At 37.0% G+C, this 25,948-nt stretch overlaps 2 protein-coding genes across 19 annotated transcripts; one reads left to right on the top strand and one right to left on the bottom strand.

The window, feature by feature from the left end:
- Positions 1–3,603: 3,603 nt before the first annotated feature.
- On the top strand, positions 3,604–24,091 carry LOC136408516 (bromodomain-containing protein 3-like). Of its 18 annotated transcripts, none has more exons than XM_066389526.1 (26): positions 3,857–4,081; positions 4,140–4,203; positions 4,265–4,316; positions 4,400–4,631; positions 6,904–7,018; positions 7,072–7,269; positions 7,781–7,919; positions 7,974–8,153; positions 8,216–8,396; positions 8,451–8,809; positions 8,866–9,030; positions 9,176–9,423; positions 9,488–9,641; positions 9,965–10,103; positions 11,003–11,167; positions 12,680–12,913; positions 12,974–13,144; positions 14,277–14,396; positions 14,454–14,582; positions 17,970–18,070; positions 18,860–19,327; positions 19,470–19,661; positions 19,719–20,123; positions 20,170–20,363; positions 22,089–22,260; positions 22,318–24,091. In XM_066389526.1, the coding sequence occupies exons 6-26, from the start codon at positions 7,079–7,081 to the stop codon at positions 22,381–22,383; spliced, it is 4,173 nt and encodes a 1,390-aa protein (XP_066245623.1). In that variant the 5' UTR covers positions 3,857–4,081; positions 4,140–4,203; positions 4,265–4,316; positions 4,400–4,631; positions 6,904–7,018; positions 7,072–7,078; the 3' UTR covers positions 22,384–24,091. The 18 variants fall into 18 exon arrangements, with proteins under 18 accessions (XP_066245629.1, XP_066245633.1, XP_066245632.1 ...); XM_066389528.1 differs by having other exon boundaries at positions 4,382–4,631; XM_066389527.1 differs by lacking the exon at positions 4,400–4,631.
- Positions 24,092–24,896: 805 nt separating this feature from the next.
- On the bottom strand, positions 24,897–25,831 carry LOC136408148 (ribosomal RNA small subunit methyltransferase NEP1). Its single transcript, XM_066388988.1, has 3 exons — positions 25,638–25,831; positions 25,340–25,583; positions 24,897–25,276 (listed from the first exon to the last, which is right to left on the bottom strand). The coding sequence occupies exons 1-3, from the start codon at positions 25,782–25,784 to the stop codon at positions 24,954–24,956; spliced, it is 714 nt and encodes a 237-aa protein (XP_066245085.1). The 5' UTR covers positions 25,785–25,831; the 3' UTR covers positions 24,897–24,953.
- Between the last annotated feature and the right edge of the window lie 117 nt (positions 25,832–25,948).

Below are 25,948 nucleotides of genomic sequence, written 5' to 3'. Positions count from 1 at the left end.
GACATTTCCCCACCAAAAATCCCAGTCTGGAAGTGATATATGGCACTAGGAATCCCCACTCGATGAACGCTACTGGACGAAACCCACAATCTTCAATGGATCGCACTAATGACCAAGTCCAGGCTGCTTCTACGTATGAGGTAAACGAAATCTTGGACGACATCCACAAGCCATCTGTGGCAGATTTGCAGGGGATTATTAGCAAACTCATCAAGGAGAATACGAAAGTGCATCAAGTAGTTAAAGTGCCTGCAGTGTATGAAATTCATCTGCAAGAAGAGAAGCCCAGTGATAACTTTAAGAACTTCAAAGCGCCTTCCTCTGGGCGTAATACTTATTGGAAGCAGCAGTCTTTTCGCGGCACAAGAAAACCGTACTGGAAGCCGCATTACTCTCAAGTTCAAAAAATTCGGCCTCAATATCATAATTGGGGTGGCAGGAAGGCCACGAAGACCTGGAACTTGCCCTCGAAAATCAAGTATTTCGACAAGCAATATCCGATACAGGGAAAATACTCTCATCCAAAACCCTTTAGCATTGAAAATAATCAAATCAACACAATTCCGTTGAGCAGCTGGAATATATATTCTCATCAATTTCAACCGTCGTACAGCAGCGTGAGCGTCCCTATGACCCCAGGGAGTACTGCTGTAAGTTTCATTAGCAACAGCAACAATTACGAAAACTATGGGGATGCCGTGGACCTCAGCTTGTATTATGCAAAGAAGAAGGAGCTTGAAAATGAGGGTTACATAGGGCAGAATATTGGACAAAGACGTAATGTGGAATCTCAAGTATATAAGACCAAAAATAGAAGCCATCCAGATAGGCAGTATTTGCCTTTTTACGGTTTTAACTATGTTATTCATGTTAGAGAGAAGAGTAGCTAAAGAGGTCATTGTATAAAGAATTACCGACACGAGTTTGCCTCTAGATTCGGTTTATGGTCAAAACAGTGTGACGAATCTAGTCAATAAACCGAGTTTGAAGATAAAAGCTAAGTGAAGCAGGTCCAAGGTTACAAGGCCCTAAAGTCACGCAGATCCAATAAACTTGGGTCTGTCGACGCCATCAGGCCATTGTGCATTTTAGCCCAACATTAGAGACCCTGCCACTAATTTAGATTTAGGAAAATAAGATGCATAAAGTCGCAAAATATATTTTATTACCTCAGCTGATGCCATTTATTTGCCTACCTGTAGTAATTTAGGGTACCGTCTTCCGAAAATAACGGAAAGAGACGTCCCTAAACCTTGGCAATTTCAAGCTTTTACCTTCATTTTGGGTTTGACTTTCCTGACCTAAGATCGTTCTACATTAGTTCATCGTGTTAAGTGAATTCAGAATATTTAAGTGCACTCGCGTCTTAACCAGGATTTTCTGGTAAACACTGTTATTTTATACTATAACATCAGGGAAAACCGCTTCACTAAATTATTTTAAAGTGCTTAACTAACAACAACACTGCTGATTTTTAAAATAGTTTGTCAACTAATGCATGTTAGTAGTAATAAAAGCTAAAACATTTCCACCCTTAAATTACTGTAAGATATATTTACTTCACCATTTTTGCACGTGTTATGCGTTCGCGACATTCACGAGAATGTGTTAAGAAGCTTCTTTTGTGCATTATTTTTTTAATTGTAGATTATAAATATTAGCGACAAATAAAATCTTTACACGCAAGTGTGTCATAATTATTATTTATAGAGCAATGAAAAAAGTAATACACATGTGCGTAGAATGTCGCCCTCCCGACGTTTTGGCGACCGTGATAAGAAACTTTTTCGCCATTTTGTATAATATAAATATTAGCGACAAATAGAATCTGTAGATGCACGTGTGTAATAATTGTTATTTATAGAGGAATGAAAAAAGTAACGCACATGTGCGTGAAATGTCGCGCTCGCGAAGTTCACGCAACTGTGTTAAGACATTTTTTCACCATTTTGTACCCTATAAATATTAGCGACAAATAAAATGTTTACATGTATGTGTGTGATGATTGTTATTTACGGAGTAATCAATGAAAGTAAGGCACACGTGTGTGAAATGTCGCGCTTGCGACATTCGTGCGTGAGTGTTAAAAATCTTTGGCAGTATGTCGACTATTTTTCCTACAATCTGCTATACACAAAAAAGTTTATCTCAGCGAAACTCGGAGAAAGGCCATTGCTTACGAGCTACGGTACTTCTTCATCTTTGCATATTTGCGCATGATTACTTTCAGAATGGCGAATACTTCTGTCATTTTGTGACACTTTGTTAAATACTAGCAAAATTTACATATCTTTGCTCCATGTGCGATAAAAACTTTTTCACACTGTCCCGTGGCCATCGTTCATTTATATTTCCTAACACAAGTGTGCGTTATCCTTTATTTTTGCGACTACTAGCTCCGTGGGTTATAAATTTGTTCTTTTTATAGCCGCGGGTCGTGGAAAATAAATTGTCAATTACCGCACACGTGTCGTAAAGTGCTACTTTAAGCAACCACTTCATCGCACAATGCAATAAAGTTATTATGCCAAACACGTACGAAGGTGTCATTTTCGTAAATTATGTAATGAAGCCCCATACTCTTATGTAAAACTATTACGTACAGCTAGCAGCTGATTCTCACTGATGTACATATTAACATTCTCATGACAATCACGTATGTGGCAAACAAACGTCATGTCTAGATATTGCAGAATTTAGATTTGAATAAGTTTATGTTGTTAGTTTATGATAAAAGAGCGGTATCCGCAATGAAAACCATTATAATGATGTGATAAGATGTTATGACGCAAGAGGGTTGGAGCTGTGGCCTTCAACTGTGTGCTTGCTTTTATTTTAAATGGCGATTTTGCTAAAAATATGACTCATGCGTATAAACAAATAAATTAAAAGTATAACTCATGGAAATGCACAACTAGTAGATAATAATTTCAATCCTTATCAGGCAAATATTACAAACGAAAAAAAGCTTTGCTAAAAAATTAATAACATCATAAACACCATAATAAAAGGAATGATAATTAATACATGATACTATACTTATTTACAGTCAAATGCGTTCGGATATTGTAAACCAACACATAATCAAAATGGTCGGTCATGTGCCTTCGTGCCGTATTGACATCCTTGTGGTTCTTTCTTTAAGATTAATAGGTAACTAGACAAACATATTTCTAAATTCTATTCATAAAGGTTATAATTCGTAAAAATTCTCGTACACTTTCCTATTTTCTATTTCTAATTTGTGCGAGGTAAAAAAATCAAAATCTTAGTAGGACCCTGTATACGTTTAAATCTCCCGGGCAACAAAATTAACAATTGAGGCGCCTTACGTCAAACCAAACTGTTTCTGCGTTACTGCGCTGGCGTCTGTCTATCCAAACGGCAGGTCGGAAAGGAACGAAATAAGTGGATTTTCACTGAATTTCCTCCGAGGACAAGGAAAGATCGTCATTTTCCGAAATTTTCCTTATGCAAAAAATGATGCGGTTTAATCAATTAGAAACTTTGAATTTGCAACTCGAATGCCTTAAACCTAAAATGGGGCAATATTTCGCAACGATGTGAAAATGGATTCGACGTAAACCGCCATTGTAAAACAAATGATTTCCAAACACCAAACGTGCAAGTGTTAAAGCGAATTGGAGAAGAAAATCGTGGGATCGGGCACAAAAAACCGAAGAGGAAATCTCGACATTCTGCTCGAAAAATCCAGCATAACAAACAGTATTTTGGCTTGTAAATCCAGCAATCGTAGGTTCGTACCGAGGCCGTTTACAGAACGATTGGATTCCAATCTGAAACCATCTGGGACGTTATGTGGTAAAATTGTTTCCTTGGGGGATTTTAATGTAGGAATTCGCAATGAAATCGACGTTTTAACAGTATTTCTGCAATTTCGGCTCTCTTTGCGGTCAATTTCTTCGTATTTTCAACCCCGAGGAAGCGGAGCGTACGCACACAGCCGCCATCACGGCAGCCCGTCAAAAAGCGTGTAAACCGATTTCGTGCGAAGTGGATTGCGTTTTGTGGCTCCGTATTTTTCGTAATTCTCATGTGGATTAATCGAGAAAATACGTAGGTAATGGTTTTCCGCATAGTTAGAAGTCCCGTCTTGATGAAAATGTCGTTATTTGTAGAAAAGGTGATGAGTTTAGTGCAAAAAATGTGATTTAAGTGGCGGCCTTCTCGCCAGTGGTTAACGTAAGTGCCCGCCATGTTGAAAATTGACTTCAGAAATGAATTTCTCCTTTCTCTGTGCTAGATTCCCTGTAAAATAGATTCTTTTCTGATGCATTTCTATGCATATTTTCCCGGTAAGTAAAGGTTATTACTTCTTTCCCGCGTAACACGTCAAAACCAATAGAAACGGATCATGTAGGTACAACCGTTGTTCTAGTGCATGTCGCCGATAACCGTCTGCACCTCTCAGCAAAATATAGCCGCCAAGGTCTTATCTTCCTTTATTAACCAGTGCACCAACTATTTGTCTCTTCAAAACTCGTCCAGACTCTCTGGAGAACTTCCTGGATCTGTATTCACAAACGTAAACAATCCTAGTTCGTGTGAGTTTTCACCTACGTGACGCCCAGTCATTGGGAAAAATCCCATTTCTAATCGTTTGTTTGAAGGTTAGCTGATAGAACATGAAAATGTGATGCAAACTCATTGTTTATGAGCAAGGGGGTGTGGCGCCAAATTGAGCAAAAATACTCCATAGTTTATGTATCGAGGACTGAGAGTATTCAAAATTAGCCTAGAACTCCTATAGCAGATACCTGTTTTTACATTGTTTTAAGTTCTTTCGAATAGCTCTGTTCTTTTCTAGACAGAAATCAAATAATAGTAGCCACTGTGATAATGGTAATTTTGAAAAGCTCATTTCTTTATGGATAATTTTCAAAACTATTTAAGTAGAAGTCAAGTCTATTTTTGAATAAAATTAGGCTTTAATGCAGTGACACAACCATTGTTTAGGACCAGTTTTATAGGTCAAGCTTAAACTGAAGTCATTTAACATCTTGAGTTAACACATGAATAGTCTGGCTTGACAGTACCAGTTTCATGTCATCATGAGAGAGGGATAATTCTAGTAAGAACCTTAAAACACATGTGTCAAATGGTCTTAATCTTTAACCCATTTTTTTCCAGTGGCATATTAACAGTTATCCTCCCAGAAAATAGTATTTACTTTTATATACTATTGGCCCTAAATATTTTATAGTCATGGATAATAATATGAAACCTTTCAACATTTTATATTCATTAGACACTTGTTCTACAAATTCTTCCTTAAGATTTTCTCTATGTTTATAGTTAGTCATAAGTCAACATTTTTTTTCTGCAATCTCTCAAAAGTACGGGATTTTACCTTAAAAAGCAAGAAATATCATCTCTGCCTTCTCAAATTAAAATTTTTTGGCTATGTTGGCAGCAAATCTGGTATTGCCATAGATACTGATATAGTAGGTGCTATAATAAATTTTGACTGACTCGTCACCAATGCAAAGAAAAATAAAAACAGTTAAAGAATTTTTTTAATGTTGTCTTAATTGTTCCAGCTTCTGTGAAAGACAAAGAAATGCGAAGAAAATGAAGCTTTTGATAATTCTTTCAGCAGATTAAAGGTTCATTGCTGTTTGCTTCTATTTTGTTCTTCTCCAAACCTCAACTATCTTATTATGTCCAGAAAATGTATTCACATATGTGCTTGGAGTGATTTAGGCTCAGTTTTTTGAAAAATATAGGAAATATCTATTATATATATTTTTTTGCATTCTCATTTCTTGTTTTATTATTATTTTTGGGATGATAGGCTTAACTCATTTATTTGGTCTTTTGAATTGGCAGTTTGTTGAATAACGTTTTTTTATATCACCTATTCCATTAGTTAAAGATCACTTAATGCTTAACACTGCTAATACACATAGTCTTGCTCCATTGTGTTATTTATTAAAAGGCAGAACTCTAGATTTTCAGACAATAGGTGTCTCATCTCAACCTTGTAAAGCTAGCTCAGATGCCTCATAAAACTTTAACTAATTTTATTTCAAATACACTGCTCTTGGAAAAAATTAATATAGCAAATTTTTTTATTTTTAAGTGCCTGTATCTCAAAAATGCTTTCCCTGAAATTAATAAATTAAAGAGATTTTAAAGGGTCTTTTAGAATCAGGGTGGAGATTGATGAAAATTAAAACAAAAGGGACAATGAACTACACTCCCCAGACACGACACTCTAAAATAAACACGAAATTAAACTAGCCGTTTTAAAAACTGTTGCTTAAAATTACAGAGGATGTAACTGAGCGGCTTTTGGCTAAGATAATGCCTAAGAGTTGCGATTGAAAACCTTTGCCTTTGTACGAAAATTCGCAATGTTTGTTTAAAAGACGCGAGGTCAATGCGGCTGGCCAGCCGGTGCTACAAGTTAAATGCTAAAAAATTTTAAAAACATGTAGAGCGTTTTTCACTTTAACGGTAGGTGGAGTCTAAACTGAAGGTATACTTCATTTAAAAATTGAGATTTTGACACATTAACAATTTATTATACATTACAATTAACTTGTAAATTTTAAGAAATTTTTAGTATATCTGTAATTAAGGCGCCCTTAACTCAAAAATAACATGTTATGAAAAATTAATTTATAAGATAATTGACCTTGATAAAATGAGAATTGAAATTGATTCGAGATTTTAAGAATCTGACTAGTAGTTGTATTTACTTTTTCATGAAGATTTCAAAAGAATTAGCCGCAGTTTTGATCATAGCTATGTATAATGTGCAGACAAAGCTCTGCCTCTTGGACAAATAAATACATTTTCTTTTAATTGAAAATTATGAACTTATGAAAATTTGAAATGTTTTTTTCATGCTTAAATAACACTGACCCATTCTTTCAGAAATAACATACCATGACATTTGATTAGTGCAGCACTATCCCGGCATGGCATGTTTCTTGTGCGTCTTACTCCGACCAACTCGTGATAGCCCCAGTGGTTTACATTAAATTAATTGGTATGATATTTTTCTCATTTATTTGTCCTGTGATATTCATAGACATCTGACAGCAAGGCGATGCAACAAGTTGAAGCTGCTGTCCAAAATAACACTGGAAAAATGAATGAACAAGCTTCAGCGGGCAATGGAGCGGCCACGGCTCCTGCCCAATCAGCTGCTACAAACGCTCGGGATACCTCCATGAGAGGTGAAGGTGGTGATCCGATTAATGGGGCTGTGCAACCTTTGGTTGCCCCAGCGGGAGAGAGGTAAGAGTGTATTCTTTTTATAGTTTAAAGTAAAATAAACTGTGTTATTAAACACATCAAATAACTACAGAGTGTTAAAAACACTGTACAGTCTGTTTTTTTTGTTAATTTAAATTTGATGTCGACTGTCAGTTTTTTCTCAAAATTTTTATACTTCTACTTGAAAATCTCTTATTTGAAGTGTCAAATAAATATGAATTCAATTTACTTTTTTATGTAGGAATTGACCCAAATACCTATCGTATACCCTTAAAATTAGTATTCTTTTCAATTTTTTTTTTGACGTAATCTAGTAGCTGTTTTTCAGTTTTCAAAATTTGCCATCCTGTATCTTATTAAGAAGTATTTCTCGCCACAAGTTTATTTGAAAAATATATCTTAAGATCAAACGGAAACATATCCACGTAACTTGAAAACAAACACACAAGTCCTATAAAATCAAAAAACGGGCTCATATTTGATTTTCCCTTACCTGTGCTTATATTGATCACAAATACTGATACCTGCGTAGTGATTTTTCAACACCTAGGCCGGGCAGGGTGACAAACCAACTGCAATTTTTGCAAAAAACAGTATTGAAAGCGGTATGGAAACATCACTTCGCGTGGCCCTTTCAGCAGCCTGTGGACGCCAAAAAATTGAACCTTCCTGTGAGTCTATAATCACTTTATTTGTTCTCGCAGCATTCATTTATTTGTCTTCAGGACTACCATAAAATTATTAAGCAACCTATGGACCTCGGCACTATACGGAAACGACTAGATAATAATTTCTACTGGTCAGGCAAGGAGTGCATACAGGACTTCAATACTATGTTTACCAATTGTTACGTATACAATAAGCCTGGAGAAGACGTGGTGGTGATGGCGCAAACGCTGGAGAAGGTAAAGCTATAAAAGAAAAAGCTGGTGGTTTTTTACTATGGGAATGGTGATTGGGTTTTTAGGTGTTTCTAACCAAAGTTGCCGATATGCCTAAGGACGAGTGCGTCGTGGAGACTCAGCCTAAAGGGGCGAAAGGTAAGAAGGCACGTGCCAGTGGAGGACCTCCACCAGTTACCCCTTCAAGGGGGAGGCCGCCGGCTGCTGTTTCTTCGACAGTAGCGAATCCTGTTGCTACCACAACGGGTCAGTTAGCAATGAGGTTTTCCAAAGCAGTAGCTTGACCTGCTATTTTTAAAGGATCCGTGGGTTTACCACTCGGTACAGCTGCTCCGACAACTGTTCCGGGCAGTACGGCTACCACTACTATTGCACCAGCCAATAACGTTCAATCAGTAACACCTGTTGTTCCTCCAGCGGCTGCTGCTGGTTATCCTGCCCAAGGTCTGGAAACTCCTGTGTCCGCTTTAGGGGTGGTCCCTCCTGCGCAGCCCGCTAAAAGTAAAAAAGGCGTTAAAAGAAAGGCTGATACTACCACGCCTGCCACGGCTTACGATTACTTGCCATCGGGAGCCGACTCAAATTCGTCGTCGTCGGCGAGTAAGATCTCAAAAAGGCGAGAGTCGTGTCGACAGATCAAAAAACCCCTCCGCAACCAAGTAATTCTCGCACATTTTTCTTGAAAGATTAAGTAATTATCGTGATTTATTTTCAGGAAATTGACGGTTTAGGACCGTACGGCGGACCCGCAGGCACCGGCTTAGCCCCATCACCAGCCGGCCAGCCGGGGGGTCACTCGCAAAAGTCCAAAGAAAAATTGAACGATAGTCTTAAAGCCTGCAATGAAATCTTGAAGGACCTGTTTTCGAAGAAACATTGTGTAAGTGAAAACACCATTTGAAAAGTCTTGTTTGTCAGTATACCTGCATGGAATTTCATGATGCTCGATGAAGAAGATCCACTTCTGACTGAGCCTATTTGGCTAATTGAGATAGTATTAAATATCAATATTTGGCCTTCCACAGAGTTACGCGTGGCCTTTCTACAAACCTGTAGACGCAGAGCTGTTGGGGCTGCACGACTATCACGACATAATCAAAAAACCAATGGACTTGGGCACGGTAAAACGGAAAATGGATAACCGGGAGTACAGATCAGCGCAAGAATTCGCGCAGGATGTTCGACTCATCTTCACAAACTGTTACAAGTACAATCCGTCTGACCACGATGTGGTCGCTATGGCCCGGAAGCTGCAGGACGTTTTTGAAGTCAAGTGAGTCTGAATAATTAATGCATGCCCACTTCTTGAAAACGTTTTTCTTGCGTTACGTTTATAGATTTGCAAAAATTCCTGATGAACCCTTAAATAGGATAAGCGGTATGGTTACTCACGACTCCAGTTCGTCGGGCTCCAGTTCAGAATCGTCTAGTGATACGGAGGATTCCGAGGAGGAACGCCGGAACAAGCAGTTCAAGCAACTGGAAAAGGAGGTGAGTATTCTTACCAATAATTTGTATGGCCAAACTCGGTTTTAACTGACGAGTCCGATCTGATAATTAATCAACAACAAACTTTAAAGATTTCTTTTATTTCATTGAATTTAATCGCACTTTTTTCTACATACTTTTTAATAGTCTTGTGGTTATTTTATACTTGCTTTCATGCACTATTCTAGGCACACTTCTTGATCCCATGAAAGGCTTTGTCCCAGAGGTATTTGATCAAGCTTTGTAATACTGATTCTTGCCGCACGTGTGGCATAATTTTTGGTTGAATGTGTGCTTTAGTTAATGCAGCGAAAATGTCTTTACAGCTGGCCACCATGCAGGAAAGAATGCGAAAGCTATTGGAGGAATCTACGAGGCGGAAAAAGGAAAAGAAAAAACAAAAGCTGAAAGATAAGGCCAAAAAGAGTTCGGTGCAGCCCATGTCCGCGATGGCAAACAGCACTGGTAAGTCATATAACACTGAATTATACTAGGTGCTACAAATTAGACAGTAAGTGCAAGACTTGAAAAAAAAAGAATATGCAATAAACAATATGCTGGATCTCGTAAAAAAAGTTGTATGTCAAAAACTTGCCCATTCAATTGTTTTTCTGTTAAGCTCCTTAAAAATTTAAATTACTACCTATAATTTTTGCTCATTTCAAAAAATTACACTCATCGTTCCACATGATGTTATTTAAAGAGTGGCTATTTTCTTGTACTTGCTCTATATTTTTTGAGTTCCTCGATGGTTTACGCAAATTCACTCAGAGTTACTGCGGCAAAAAAAGTTTCACGAACATTAATATGATTTAGAAAATTCGCATATTGTACAGTCGCGAAGACGTGACTTATCAGCGAAGAGGATAAAAAGATGAAAATGAATAAAGAACCTATTTTGTCTTACCAAGGAAACTTGTTTATCATACAAGTCAGGTTTTGTCAGGGGAATCCGAATTTTCAAGATCCATGTACTTACCGTCGAGTTTGTACCACCTTGTACAACGCATTTGTTCACTAGCAGGAGAGTGATTTTTTAAAACATAAGGAAATGTTTAATTCTTATACTATATTGCTGTCGATTTCCCCCATTTTTTAATATATTGTATAATCATGGTTGAAAAATTGGTTCAGCTAAATCTAAGTGATACTTGAACTATTTTTTAACTGTAGTAACTAATGTCAATTTAATTTTATTTGCGATACCTGGTGGTTCGATGTTGTTTTTATGGGGAAGTTTCAGTAGCAGTCGAGTTTAGCTGAAACGACTTTTAAATAAAGATTGTACAATTAGTCCTAACTTGCGTAAGCTTATTTCTATTCTCTCCTCTTTGATCATGGATGATTAAGAATTAACTACACAGGCGGAAAATCGGCCCAAGGCATGGGTCCCGTCGGGGTAGGCGGCGGCAAGCAACTTCCCGCTCCACCTGACAGTGTTGGAGCCGAAGACGGTGGTATGGACTCAAAATCGACAGGTGGCACCCAAACGGGCGGCGTTGCCACTGCCAAGGCGCCCAAGAGCAAAGGTAAGGCCAGGTTCAGGAGTGTTGGACAGGGTTGTTGGCATAGGCTCACTTTTAGTTGCATAATTGGGGCCCCGTTTAGAGGGGTAGCTGCATGGTCGACGTTTTTTCCTTCTTTTGTATGCATTGGTCATGGATTTTTTTATCTGTTACTTTGTAGTTAGTTCAAATTGTTATTTTGATATTATACTGTTGTCTAAAGCAAAAATCAACAGCATATAGCTCATGTTTACCCCAAATTTGCAAACACATTTGTGTTCAAAGAAGTTTGCATTAAAAATTACCATATGGTGTTGATTTGACCGGCAATTTAGGTTTTGTTACCGAAGTTGTTTAGAAATAGGGTAATGAAGGTGAATGCAAATAGTTATAAAAAAATATGAAAAAATTAAGGCCTATTATGACTTTATGCCCCTTTACTGCTCTGCGTTTTGCTCTAATGCTCCAAATACTGTTTCGATATTATTAGATGTTTTCAGTTCGGTTCATTTCAACTCAGTTGTTATACTTTGCCGTTAACATTGCCAATTTCTGTCTATTTCCATGAAATTTTTCTTTCAATAGTTGTTTCAAAGTATTTTACACCTTTTTTTTTTTATCTTCTGTCAAGTCTTAAAGGTAAATAAAGAAGAGAAATTCGTATTTTTTTTGTGCATATAAATGTCCGTCGCAACAAGTGAGGATCGTGAGACACATAATCCCGTCTTCATTTCGCTCTGGAGAAGTATGAAGGGCACGTTGTAATTCGATCGGACGACCGACAAGTGGCTCCAATCGACGCCGAATCGCGTTCATTCGTGCATTTCTACGCGGTTTTAATATCGAAGTAGTTTCGCAATACGGTATAGGATTGATGTAAAAGCCCGCTGACTTAGGCACGTTTTAGTTTCCTTATTTATGATTTACGACCAAAATTGCGATATTTAGTACAAAATTGATGCTTCCTTTTAAGCAATTGGTTTTACAAATTTAATACTCGCAATATCCAATTTAGTTGTTGTAAAAGTCCCTGTTACTGAAAGATTTAAGATATTATTTTAAGTCGGAAAATGCGACAAAAAGTTCATTCGACGATGTATCCCACGTCATTACAGGATTGAAAAAGGAGCAAAGGTTTGAAATTAAAATCCACATATCTTACGTAGTAAAAATCATGATCATGAGAAAGTTTCGTTAATTTTTCCTCAACATTTTTTGGCATCCTCTATAACAGAATTTTAAAATGATAAATTAACACTGCAGATTTTCTTTATATTCAATAGTCAACAACCTTGCCTGTAGTGCATGTGACTAGATCTTTTATTAACGTTTCTTATTTCTTATTTAATATATAGTGAGTCAACTAGTAGATTTCTTGACCTTTTTAGCACCGCTTCATGTATCCAGTCGCACGCACAAAGCTTCTGTTGGGTCTTACCATTGTAATAAATGTAGCAAATAGTTGATAGTAGGGACAGAAAGCACATTATCAATTTATAGGAAAGTTTAGATAGGGAATTTTTTCTTTCTTTGCAGGTCTCCGAGGTCCAAAAGCTGCATCTGCCGCACCGTCTGGAAATGCAACGGGTGGACCTGCCGCCAAACGCGCCAAAACAGGACGTGGAACCGGTACGGGTGCAGGTCCTGGTCGCAAAAAGGCCCAAAGTGGACCGCCAGTATCGGCCTTCGATTCTGAAGACGAGGACAATGCTAAGCCGATGTCGTATGACGAAAAACGGCAGTTGTCTCTTGACATCAATAAACTACCTGGTAAGTTTTCATATCCAAAAATGATTAAATTTTGCAGAACTCATTGAAATATTTGTTTAGGAGATAAACTAGGTAGAGTGGTGCACATTATCCAATCCAGGGAGCCATCTCTGCGTGACTCCAATCCTGACGAAATTGAAATCGACTTTGAGACGCTGAAGCCATCGACGCTCCGTGAATTGGAGAGCTACGTCGCTTCGTGTCTTAGGAAAAAGCCACGTAAGCCCTACTGTAAGTTCCGTTACTTAGCGTCTGAGGGATAATTTTCATCGTGGACGTCCACATTTCGAAGTAGCACATAGTCTCGCGGTAAAAACTTATTAAAGGGTCTTATTTTGATTGTAAAGTAGCTCAAAAGCTGCAAAATCATAAAAAGATCTCGTACTGTTTAGTTTATTTAAAAGAAATGTAAGGCTATTGTTTTGCTACTGACAGGCGTACGTAATTGGAACTACACATTTTTCTAAGCATGGTAGTGGGTTGGGTTAAATTGGAATTTTGCATGAATTCATGTTGTTGGTTTGGATTTGATAATCTTGAAGGTGAAGGGAAAGTGGTGGTGGATTTTACTTGATTAGCTGTACGTTGAATGAAGAGTTTAACTTTTTACACGTGGATATCACAAATATCTATTGTATTGAGACGTCACATTAAGGTCGAAGCGTCATTTATCTTTACGTGTGAACTAATTGTGTTGAATTTCGTGTTTCTGTGTCTTTTATGACGATTTTTTGTCCAATTTTATTATATCTTCTGAATTTTTTTCAATTTCATGTGATGCATTGTCAAAATATTTAAACGTAGGTAGTTTTTTTTATGTTGTACGTGTTTAAAATGCTTTAACATATAATAACCTGCCATTTCAGCCAGATATTTGATTGGAGTTTGAAAATGCTAGAACTTATAAAGAAATTATTTTTTAATGAAATAAAGGCTTATAATTCTTTAAAATTCATTATTGATTTAAGAGTATCTAATGTACCGCTGAGTATTGTCAAGTGGCTGACATTAGTATGGAATTTCGACACCACATAGTGAGCGCTTAACTTGAATCAGGAATAGGTCCATATTCTTGCTTATAAAAATTTAATAGGGTTGTTTATGTTTGATCATTGGCAGTGTTCACAGACAATTTTTGAATTCAAGAATGTGACTATTTAATCTTTCTCACATTTCCTCAAAAGACAAGTGATTTGCATAAGTTATTATAACCTCACTTGTAAGAGCATTTTCGTCCTCAAGCATTGTCTATCTCATTGTATTTAATATGTGCTATGTGAAACGGGCCCAAAGTGTGGTGTTTAACTCTGTAGTTAATATAATGTGAGACCGAATTAAACCACCAACTAACTTACGTTTACAGATAAAAAGTTACCTGGCAAATCGAAAGAAGAACAAATTGCAGAGAAGAAAAAGGAACTCGAGGACAGACTACTTGACGTCAATCACAAGATCGGACCTAGTAAAAAGGCTCCAAAGAAAGGTACGTTTTTTTCGTTTAAAACTTGCAACAACTGAGAGTTTTAATATGCAATTGTAGACGCCAAAGCTGACCCGACAGGAGGCACTGGAGGCGGGCGGATGTCTTCTTCCAGCTCCAGCTCGGATAGCGACAGCTCCTCCTCGTCGCTGAGCAGTAGCTCATCTGATTCCAGCGACAGTGAAGCAGGTTAGCAACGCGGCTCTAAATCGCTCTCTCCTTGTTAAATTATTGAATTCGGACATTTGCGGGGCCCGTGTTAATACTCATTACAAAGTTGGTTTTTCTGGACCGTTTGAAAAAAAAGAAAACATTTACGGACACTATTAGTGACAGTCTGTCTGAATAAAGTCCCCGCTCTAAATGCACGTTAATGGACGTTAGTCGCGTAATCCTCTCCCTTGTAAATAATATCCGTAAAGTAGCAAAATCAGTATAAGCGTTAATATAATACCTTGTCGGATTGTATAGAGGTTTAGTGCCATTGCGAACGGTGATTGTTTTTAGCCCAGTAGATTTTCTCTTGGTGCTCGATCTGTGGAATACGGAAATGGCTTCGATCTTCGGCCGTGTATAGGTTAATTTATATGCCTTGAAACATAATTTATATCCGTTAATTTAATAACTTAAGTCCAGTTTGAAGCAATATCGTTATATTGTCGCGTATTATTCTATTCTTATGATTATTTTTCTGACTGAGCTTAACTCGTTCACTCGGTAGTTGCGTCTAAATCGCCGATTTGAGTTTGAACGGTCTAGTATTTTTCTATCATAGCAATTACGTCTAATTTATTGTTTTATCCATAGACAAATGCGGTTTGCGCCTTAGGTAGTTAGTTAAAGGTTGAATTCTTCAATGGAAACACCGTCAGGGGCTTTAGGACTCGTTTCAAGAGTCAAGTTTCATCGTTGATCCATACTCATTTCGATGGTTTTTGTGTGGCAGTAAAAATTGCATGAAATGTGATTCAATTAAGGGCCGGTTTCTGCGAATTTAAGTAGTTGGATTTTGCATTCTCGTCCAGGTGATTTTTCGGTAGAAAGTTCTAGGCCTGCAGAGCTCATATGCGAGGTAAAAAAATCTTCATATTCCAGCAGTTAGTGTCGCTGGTTATATTGCGGAGATTTTTACTTATTAAGAGGGCCTCATATAATTCAACGTTTCTCACAGGCTTAACACATTAACCGCCGCTAATGACATCCGTGTTCTGACAACTCATTGTTGTATCTTAATATACTTACTATTAGAAAAAATTATGCAATCATTAGAAATCATCCTGTATATGTCAATTACAAGTTCGCCTTAATCCAGCGAGTGAATTCAGTCATTTACATTTTTTATCCTGCATATACTTTCTCCAGCAGTAAACTTGCCGGATACACTGACATACATTTTGAAGGAACATGAATGGATCCCTTTTGTGAAACAAATGTGTCTCTGAAGGGATTTTTTTTTATCTTGAGAATAGAATGATCACTGAAAATATTATTAAAACATTCACCTTGAAACTAATAGTGCAAATGCTTAAGGAATAGTTTAAAAATTAATAGTTCATTGGTATCATAAAAAAATTGTGGAAAGTCGTCGATAATATGCTATAAAACGTTTTGCAGATAACAATAATTTGTAAAACTTTAATTTAAACATTGTGTATTTCATTAGGGATCCGGAAAATAGCATTTTCCCATTTGCACATAATCAAGTCGTGCAAACAGGAAAAAATCTGGAAATGACGTTTTTCAGTATAGTTAACTAGCTGGGAAATGTTCATTTTCTGTGACATATAATGAAAATGATTTTCAATAATTGTGGAGATATAATTTTCAAATACTTCGGAAACTATTGAAAATGTGACCATCTCTTAATTACAATAAATACTTTGTAGGGACCCCATTTCTTTTTGCAACTTCTCGTTTTGCGGATATTTTCTTTCAATAAGTATCAAAATTTGAAAAAAGGCATATATTGCGTCGTAATACAGCCAACCTGAAGGTGTTTCTTTTGAAATTCTTGATATTATTCATATGAACAACTTACGTTAAGAATTTGTTTTCGAGTGTGGGGTTAGGTATCACCTGTGCTGTTGCCCCAGATTAGAAAATATAACATATTTTCAGTTTTCCCGTGAATTAGTTACAACATTTTTAGCGATTTGAAACTTTACCTTGCTACTAAATAAGGTCACTCTAGTCTTTTTTTAGGTCATATGTTACCGACCCCACTCTCTTCTTGTTAAAACAAGATAAAGCAATTAATAAAACTTGTTTTCAAAAGAAATTTGAAGGTATTTTTATGCTTCGATTCGCTTTTAGTTGTGATAAAGCCGTGCCGTCGTAGAGCAAAATACAACCCTAGATTAAGCATCTGTATGGGTTATACCCGTTTTGTTAAAATCATTCCAAACAAATCCATCGTGAAAAAATTCTCTTTGTGGACATTCCCCGTTGCTAAATAGTCATTTGTTTGGAACGATTCCTATTTAGAATAAAGCATTATACTGTCACCTGGACCAGCTCTGAGTGCATACGAGTGATTGGGAAGGCAGCACGTACCAGCCATACAGGTCTTACCGCAACTATTTTGTTTCCGTTAATATCCATTAAGTACACTACTTGTCGTTAGTTAAGTGATTTAAAAAAAACGCTACATCTATTAATGCAGACAATGTGTGTGGCGGCTGTAAAGTCTCTCTTTTCTTAATTACCCTCGCTTGTTTGAAAATAGATATTATGGTAGTGGTAACTGTATGGTTAGTAAATGGGTAGTTGGTCAACAGTTGCTGGCCACCATTCACATTGTTTGCACTCAGGCAACGCGCATCTGCTTTAAAAACCTATTGCATTCGATAAATTACTGTTGCAGACACTAAATTGAGGTTAGTGTCGTTACGACGTTGATGTTACTCATATCAAGAGAGTATTATGTGGAGTAATCGTAAAAGCTAAGTCTTAAAATATTAATATGTAATTTAAAGTTGTACTTTATAAAACCTAGGACATAATAATTTGCGATTTTAGTAGAGCATTATCTATTTAAACATAAAATCAGTATGGTTATACATACTGCGTTCTCACGAATTATTTAAGTTATAGTCATCTACATTCACCTTTATATTGTATAGTTTAATTGTGCCTCATTTTTATACTTTTTTTTTAAATTAACTTGTACTATCTGAATAGCAATGTTGCAAATATACTTTACTTTTGTCGATTCACATATTTCTTTTCTTATGCAAACATCTCCTCTGGTTTAAATTTTGTACATATTCGTGCCACGTTCACGCACTTTTATATCGTTAGAGCAGCCTGCGCCCTTGCCTGTTAGATGTAGTGTACTCGCTTCTCCTCGATTCATAAACTAAAGACAAGTTTGTAACATAATTTACTGCTGGATACAATAAGAGTGTTAGCCTACATTTGTCTTAATATAAATAAATTTATTATTAAATTTATTATAAGTCGTAGTTTTGTTGTTGCGGTGAGACCTAAAAGTGCGGGGTGTTTCTAATTTTTCGTGCGTCCTCAAGGGTTTAGTCCAGGAGTTGAAGTTGTATACTGACACGGTTCGATTTTTAGGTCCAGCCGGTTCCAGACCGACGAAAAAGGCTAAAACCTCGAATTCCAAAAAATCGCCGAATCCTGCTGTTAACCATAACAGCACCCTGCAGCCTTCCGTGGTTAGTATTATTTAACAGTTTAAACTAGTGAAATACTTGTTATGATCTAGAATGTATAAGGGGTAAGTATTTTTCCTTATGGATCTTTGGAAAGTTTAGAGAGTAATTGTGAGTATATAATTTGTTGAGAATAGGAATAAATGAGAACAAAAAATACATAGATGGAAACGTGTAGTACTTGAACCACAGAACATATGTAAGGAATAAGACTTGTTCTGCGATTTTCTTATAATGATCCAAAATACATAGAGATATATTAGTTCACATCAACGTCCACTATATTCACGCACACATTGCAAAAATAAAATAAAAAACAATTCCGTGTCATAACAATATCTGCTCTATAAGTAGGTAAACCTTTTAATTATATCTTTTTTTTTAAACTAATAATTCGAGAGTACAGGAACGTCAAATGCGACTTCTGGTCATAGCAAGGCAATATGGTGGATATGTTACATCACTCATAGTATCGGCTCATTAAGTGAGGTTAATAGGAAACTCGAAAGCTCTTGAGATAAGTGTAGCAAATTTTTACCTATATATCATAAACAGGAATACTGGTTTGAAGTCTTGAATTCTCATTAACTCGAATCACCATTGGAAACAAATGCAATATCTAACTGAAGGTGAACTGAACTAACGAGAGTTACATACTCGAAACCTATCATCAAGGTGTTTCAGTCACTGAAGACTGTAGTCGGTGCACTTATCTAGAGGTTTTAGTTTCCTGTTTTCATTCATTTAAAACTTGTCTTATGAGACGCGAAGTTAACGTGGATTTCCATGCAGCCGCCTGCAATAATCCAGGTGCCGCCTCCGAAACCACCTGCCACACCCATTGCGGCTGTAGCTCCGTTTGTAACGACTTCCTCTGCCCCTGCCGCCTCCAGTTCTGCCCAAACTACTACAGCGGTGGCTGCCAACGGCCCCATGCCGCCCACTAAGCCGCTAGTAGTGTCGGGTCCTGTACCTACCGTCGCCACGAGAAAGCACCCGACCAGTGATAAACCACCGACGATACCGTCACCGGTTCCCACTCAACCAGCGGGTAGCATGGCCGGGATTAAAGTAGGGGCAACGGGACAGGGAGGAATGACTTCTCCCGACAAACCAAAGGCCACTGGAGTTTTGTCCCCGTTAGCGGGTGGGACAGTGCAGTATTCAGATCCTTTAGAGGAAAGTTTGGCTAACTTGGAGCAGGAAATTATTAAGCATGAGCCCATGGACACTGTTATGGCGATGACTACTATAAGTCAGGTTGGTGTGACAAACCAGCGTCCTGAACCTGATGTCCTTGGAAAAATTCTTTTCCATTCCTCCAATCCTGTTGATTCGTCCTTTTAGCCTTCAATGATATCAATTTATTGAAAATTGTTAACTTTATATACTTCTGTTATAGGCTAAACCCTCACTCAACGTAGCAGCTCCTTCACACCATCTAGGAATAGCATCAAATCCTCATTTAGACGTTAAACATTCTTTAGGAGGGTCCTCGATGGGAACTCTACCTCCTACTCCATTAGGAGTTAGTCAACATCACAACCTGCACATGGATCAAGATATGCAAAGTCTGATGCATCAGGTTGGAATGGTAATTGTTTGTGAATTATAACAGAAATTTGGTTATTGTTTAAATAAATCCGTTTAGGGACATGCACATGGTCAGCACCCTTCCCTGCACATACAAAACAACGGCTATAGTATAAAACATGATTTCGATGGGTCGATAAATACGAACAATGGCATGTCATCGATGGGCGGTTTGCCCATGGAAATGTCCATTCCATCGATGTTTGACCCACTGCCTACTCATCATAATAACTCACAAGTAAAGAAAGGAAATGTAGGGACTAAGGTCGAACCGCAGCCTCAGGACCCGTACGGTTTGCCAGAAAAGAAACCGCAATTATTGGATCAGAAGCCCACTGTCCCCGCATTCGTACCCGCTGGTATGAAAGCTAAATCCGATGTGAAGAATGCGAGCTCGTGGAGCAGTTTAGCCAAAGCTACTTCACCCCAAAACAATGCGTCCGGAAATAGCAGCAAGCAACAGGTTAGTACGACACTCACGAAGGGATTTTACTGGAGTTTTGAAAAAGAATGTTGTGAAGGTCATGGACAGCTTCAAAGCCTTCCAGAACAAGGCGAAGGAAAAGGCCGATAGGGAAAAGCAGAGGTTGGAGACTTTGGAACTCAAGAGGCAGCAGAAGGAACAAGCGGAAAGGGAGCGAATGCGACAGGAAATGGAACGCCGACGGGAAATGGAGGAGCAGGAGGCGCTGGAAAAGGCCAGGTATGTGTTGTATAGAATGCATGCATGTTTTAATTAAGTCTAGAAAGTGACAACATATCGTTTAGCAATGGTATTTAATGAGAGTGGTCTGGATTTGACAAAAATGAGTTACAATTATGATTGAATTGCTATGATTTTTTATTAAACTAGAAGAGACAACGCTGCGCTTATTTGTTTTCGTCTAACATCGTATCATGATCAATGAAAGTGATTCAATAGAAACATGGCTATTGTGAAGTCGTAAAATGGATACTAATAATACATACTAACATACCAATAAGTGGATTCCATTTATTAGTATGTTAAGAGCACATATTTCCATGACCAATAGTTCATGTTTGTGACTTTGGACTGCAAATGGGGGAATGAAAACATCAATATTGACCTTGCTCTTACCTTACAAATTCTGCGCATATGGAAAGCTGAGAGGCGCTTTCAAAATTTCTCAGTTGTGTAGGGCACACTGCACAGTTTTTTCCAGCATTTTGATGGTCTATCGTCACGTCAGGAACATTCAGCCACATAGTATTTTATGTTAAATACGGTGAACTAGGACTAGCCCCGTTTTCGCCATATTCATATTCACCGTGTCTTCCATTATGCGAGTCTGGTCAAAAACCACTCCAGAGAGTTTTGGGAACACTGGTGGATTTGATGGAGAAACTCTTTCGCAAGCTAAATATAACCAGTCGCTGTCAAAGCCTCGATCCACTCTGCAGGTCTGTACTCTACTTCCGCCCTCCACCGAGCAGATCCAGATCTGGTCCCTGGTAGAAACCACTTCAATCTGATGAAAACACTTACCGATCTGTTTCCCAATGGCTCCGAAGTTACAATCATATCTCCATACAAAGTCTGTACAAGGTCTAACCTCACAAAACGATGTACACTGGAAACTAGTACTGCTTATTCGGCTGTCGCGCCAGAAATCCATCTGCACGATCGGGTTCGAGTAGACGCAAATATGCATCATGCTTGCACGTACCATCCAATGTTGCCAGTACTTTCGTGAGTCACCTCGACTCAAAAGTAACATTGATATAAAAATATTGGTTATATCCGATTAATTACTGATTGTATTGGAGATTCCGCAACAACGCATGCACACGTGCGTGCTAAAGTGAGTACGAGTAAAGATATTCATCTTCACATTTCCAATACCAAGGTTATCAAAAGATGATTAGTATATCATGGAAATATGTGGTTATGAGTATTAGAAATAATTCGGCGAAAAAACCATAATCCTCTTTATTATATATAGACGTTACCGACTGCTCCACAGTATCTTATAGCTCTCAGATAATCGATATCCGGCTTTTTTTCTGTTTTGGAAATAATAAAAATAATGTAACTGTTAGAAATGAAGTCTAAATAGTTGACAGAGTAGGGTAGTAAATCAATCATTTTAAAATAGCACGGAGCTCGCAGTGGAATTGTGTCACAAAATTCTTTAAATATTTTACGAAATTTTTATAGCGAACTTAGTCGCTTCATTTGCAATATGTTACTAGGGATTAACGTTATTCATGCAATGTATGCAATCACTGTTCAGCATCGACCTACCTATATAGGAAAATAAATAAGAAGACTCCTCCGCTTTACTGCCAGAGGCGATTTCAGTTTTTTGCATAATTTGATACTTTGGCAGATATAATGTTGAGGACACATTGGAACATCTTTCAAAAAAGAAACCTTGCAATTAACCATTTTAAAACATTTTTTTAGACAAGCGGTGGCCGAAAGAGAGAAGCCCGTCCCTCCCCCGAGAGTCGAAGACCTGAAATCTTCCCCCGGAGAGGGTAGCAGCTCCCCAGGATCAATGAGTTCGGGCTCGGACCGAATTTCCGATAGAGAAAAACAGAGGCTTCAGGAGCAAGAAAGAAGAAGACGTGAAGTGGTAAGTTTGGGGAAAAATAAAATATTTCTTGCGTATCTCTATTCAACAATTTTTCAGATGGCAAATAAAATCGATATGAACATGCAAAGTGACCTGATGGCAGCATTTGAAGGGTCATTATAATACCACACCAGAACATTTTCTTGCGTTATGTCCACGGCGTTTATAGGTGTATTAATAACGATTAATTGCGTTTGGTATAATTGGTCCATGGTAACCGTGTTGTGATTACAGAAAGAAGATGTTTTTTTATTGTTGCAGCCTCAGGAAAACTATCCATATAATTCCGTATGCTTCCTTGTATTTTTACCCCTCTTTATAGGCTTTATTTATTCCCTGTTTTTTTTATAATAGTTACTCTTCCTTCTATTTTTACCCTCTCTTTGACCCTAGAGTAGAATACCTCAGATGTGGTATCAAGTGACGCGTTGTTTTATCTAATTTAATTTTGCAAGAACTTCTTTTCGTATCGACACTGTATTTAAGTTCACTTTGAACGAGACTGGTTTTTATTTTTTTTACTTATTGTTGGCATCATATTAAATGAAAAAAATCATTGCCTTGAACAGATTTTTCCGGTACATGACGACAAAATAAGAACTTTTGATTTTTTTATTATTAAAAGATAATACATTATTATTGTAGATTTTACTTACGATTGTGTATATAAAATATTAAATTAATATAAAAACGAGACGTGTAAATACTTTTGGGTTTTAGATTTAAGTTAGCAAAGAGCGCGGACAAATAGCGAGAAGTGAAATTTGAATTTATTGGCGACGGACCGGAGGAGTCCGAGGTCGAAGGAGATTTTACTTCCAGGCGCTCCTTTTTAGGCAATGGACGATACGAAATTCGCACTTTCTAGCCATAGGAGACTAAATAGTGTGAATTCCTACCTCAGTTTAAATCGTTACCTTCAATGTCCCAGCTTTTTTGGTCCGATAGCTAAGGATTATCATTGTTAATTAATTTTATTAATGTCATTACTTTAACAGGTACAAAACCGTTTTTTTTTTATTTAATAAATATATTTACGTAATTTTGTTAATTTTTCTATAACTCGTATTCATATTGCTTTTTGAATTGAAGGAGGAATAGGCATAAAATTATTAATTTCTGTCACATTCCCAAATTGTGACGCATTCGCCAATTTGGCCCCAAATTAAACAAAGTAGACAACACACAGAACGATTCTGCATTATGAGTTGCATACCATGTAGGGCGGCAGCAGCAAACATAGTGTCACGTGACTAATTCTTGATTTTTATTGGCCGATCCGATAGAAGCCCGCAATTCTTTTTATGTTCGATTTATTTGAAGGTTCATGTATTTATATTTCTTTAAATATTATTTTCTGAAAGTAATTGTAAAGGGCTTATTCAATCAGGTCTTTTCAGTTCAGTAATCAAATAGTTATTCATGTAAAGAACTGGAATTTATGGGTTAAAATGTCCAATCATAAATACGTTAGAGAATTCACTTTTTTTTTTTCATTTTCGCTCCCTCCATTCCCTTTTAAAATTGTCTGATACATTGTTGTTACCACAATAAGTAATAATATAATAGTTCTTAATGTAAACTTTACTTAAATACATAGAAATATTTTGCAATTTGTACATAAATCATTATGTAAGATGCAGGAATTTGTTTCCAAAATAACTACGACTATATTATCGGATGGAAAGTTATTTATCTGCGTTTAATGACGACTTTTTTATTTATTATATTTCTGTAAGTAATAAAATGTTTTGATTGTTATATTATATTTTAATACATTTATTTAGTTTGAAGACAGATAAAATTAGAATAAATAATATGATGTAATATAGGTCTTGCTAAGGACTTTCTTTTTGTATTAAAACTCCAATTTAACTATTAAGACGTGTGTGGTATTAACATCGCGTTGATCAAATCATTGATTGATGGATTGCCTCTTTCTTTGGTAGCAACTATTAATCGGTATTTTTTCCGGTAATCTTCTCTCAGAAATTGGAATTGTCCCGAGCGCGTCCGATTCTTGATCGAATGAACATCAGCAGTGGGACCCAGTTTGATTTTAAAGAGGGGACTGTCTATCTTGAACAAATTTATAATGGAAACATGCACGAATTGATTTAAACAGTTTCATATTATGGGTATTGGTTTCTCGAGCTTCGTCCTTTGTGTAGCGAGAAATAAAATTCCTGAAAACTTTTTCATTGTATTTAGATGGTTCAACGGTGATTGGCGCCTTCGTCGGGATACTGCAACGTTGGGAGCGCAAATTGGTAATACAAGCACGAAAAACTGAAAAAAGGTAGTATTTTTCCCGTAAAACGCAATGTAGGAGACTGCTTCCCCAAAAATGCAACAAGTAATATGTTCTTTCTAATATTTCTGAAAAGAAAAATGCCTTTTTAATTAATTTTTCACAAGCTAGTAGATATAAATATGTCAACCTGGGTAAATACAGAGAAATATCATATGAACCTATAACATACAGATTATCCCACTTAGTTACTATTTCTCTATGTAACTCTGAAAGTACTGCTTTTTATAAAATGAAAACTTAATTGTGGAAATCAATGCAAAAACGTTATTTAAAGTTGTAATACAGTTAAATTTTTGAACCAAAAAAGAATTAGACACAATTTTTATCACTTTTATTAAAACATTTATTATTAAGTCAGAAATAAAAAATAAATATAGTTCTAAATTACACCCCAAACCTCCTCAAAAGCTGAACATAATTTTGTACATGTTAAAGCTGCTGATAATGGATAATTGCTTATGGATATGGTATCTTCCACATAATCTACATTTAAATTGCCCCTTGCCATAGCTCCAACTACCACCACTATGGGGTCCTCACTAGGTGGCACTAGTTCTTGACAATTTTTCACTACTTTAGCTGAAAAGGACATTGCAATTTTCCTCACTCCAACAGGGAGATGGCTGGTAATTGGGTTCTTTATCACTTTCAGAAGTTTGGGACCACTTTCAGCTCTTATTGAAAATTTATGGAGTAGCTGAACTAAAAACAAAAAAATGTTCTCAGTAAAATGAAATTCTCACTGCATGAAATGTACCCTCTTACCCATAAGTCCAGCAAACCTCTTAAAAGTCCTTGGTATTCTTGTTTGTGGATTGATTTCAATAAGCACATTATTGCTTGTGTGAAGGTAAACCTGGAGCAAGCCAGCTCGGTTAAGAGGACTATCTAATAGCATGAGCAAACACTGGTGTGTAATATCTGGCCGGCAAGTCCCTACATCCCGATTGTTGCTTTTTAAAACATGTGCATGATCTTCACAATTTAAAAGCTCAAATTTATTTCCTACCTGCAATAAAGAAGTAAAAAGATCAATCTAATATGCGAGTTATGAATCTTTTACCTTAACAGTTTCAAGTTGGGCATTTTCTAGGATGATTATCAAACGTTTTTCTTGGTTTTTAAGATGTGCTGTTACGAGATGTTTGGGCATTGGATCAAATTCAAATTCGTCACTTTTTGAGGCTTTTAATTTTCTTTTTTTGTTCATTTTTATTCTATCCCTTAAATGCAGGAAGAAGAAATGTTTTGTCCCTTCGATTTTTCTCTCAAGGAAGATTTTCAGGTTATGCGAGGAACCGTAAACAACACGAGGTTATATGTTTATAAAGGGTAAACGCCGGCGCAAAACGTATTTAAACAAACCATACAAAC

Source organism: Euwallacea similis, chromosome 4 (assembly GCF_039881205.1).
Source record: "Euwallacea similis isolate ESF13 chromosome 4, ESF131.1, whole genome shotgun sequence".
NCBI classification, from domain to species: Eukaryota; Metazoa; Arthropoda; class Insecta; order Coleoptera; family Curculionidae; genus Euwallacea; species Euwallacea similis.
This window is presented reverse-complemented; position numbering and strand designations above follow the sequence as displayed.

What these genes read in the sequence shown, in the direction of transcription:
- LOC136408516 (XM_066389532.1), top strand. Translation starts at nt 7,079, where the DNA reads ATGCAACAAGTTGAAGCTGCTGTCCAAAATAACACTGGAAAAATGAAT. An exon ending in TTCCAGCGACAGTGAAGCAG is followed by an intron (nt 14,583 to 17,969) that starts GTTAGCAACGCG and finishes TTCGATTTTTAG; the next exon opens with GTCCAGCCGGTTCCAGACCG. An exon ending in GCACCCTGCAGCCTTCCGTG is followed by an intron (nt 18,071 to 18,859) that starts GTTAGTATTATT and finishes ATTTCCATGCAG; the next exon opens with CCGCCTGCAATAATCCAGGT.
- LOC136408148 (XM_066388988.1), bottom strand. Translation starts at nt 25,784, where the DNA reads ATGAACAAAAAAAGAAAATTAAAAGCCTCAAAAAGTGACGAATTTGAA. An exon ending in CCCAACTTGAAACTGTTAAG is followed by an intron (nt 25,584 to 25,637) that starts GTAAAAGATTCA and finishes TCTTTATTGCAG; the next exon opens with GTAGGAAATAAATTTGAGCT. An exon ending in GAGGTTTGCTGGACTTATGG is followed by an intron (nt 25,277 to 25,339) that starts GTAAGAGGGTAC and finishes TTTTGTTTTTAG; the next exon opens with TTCAGCTACTCCATAAATTT.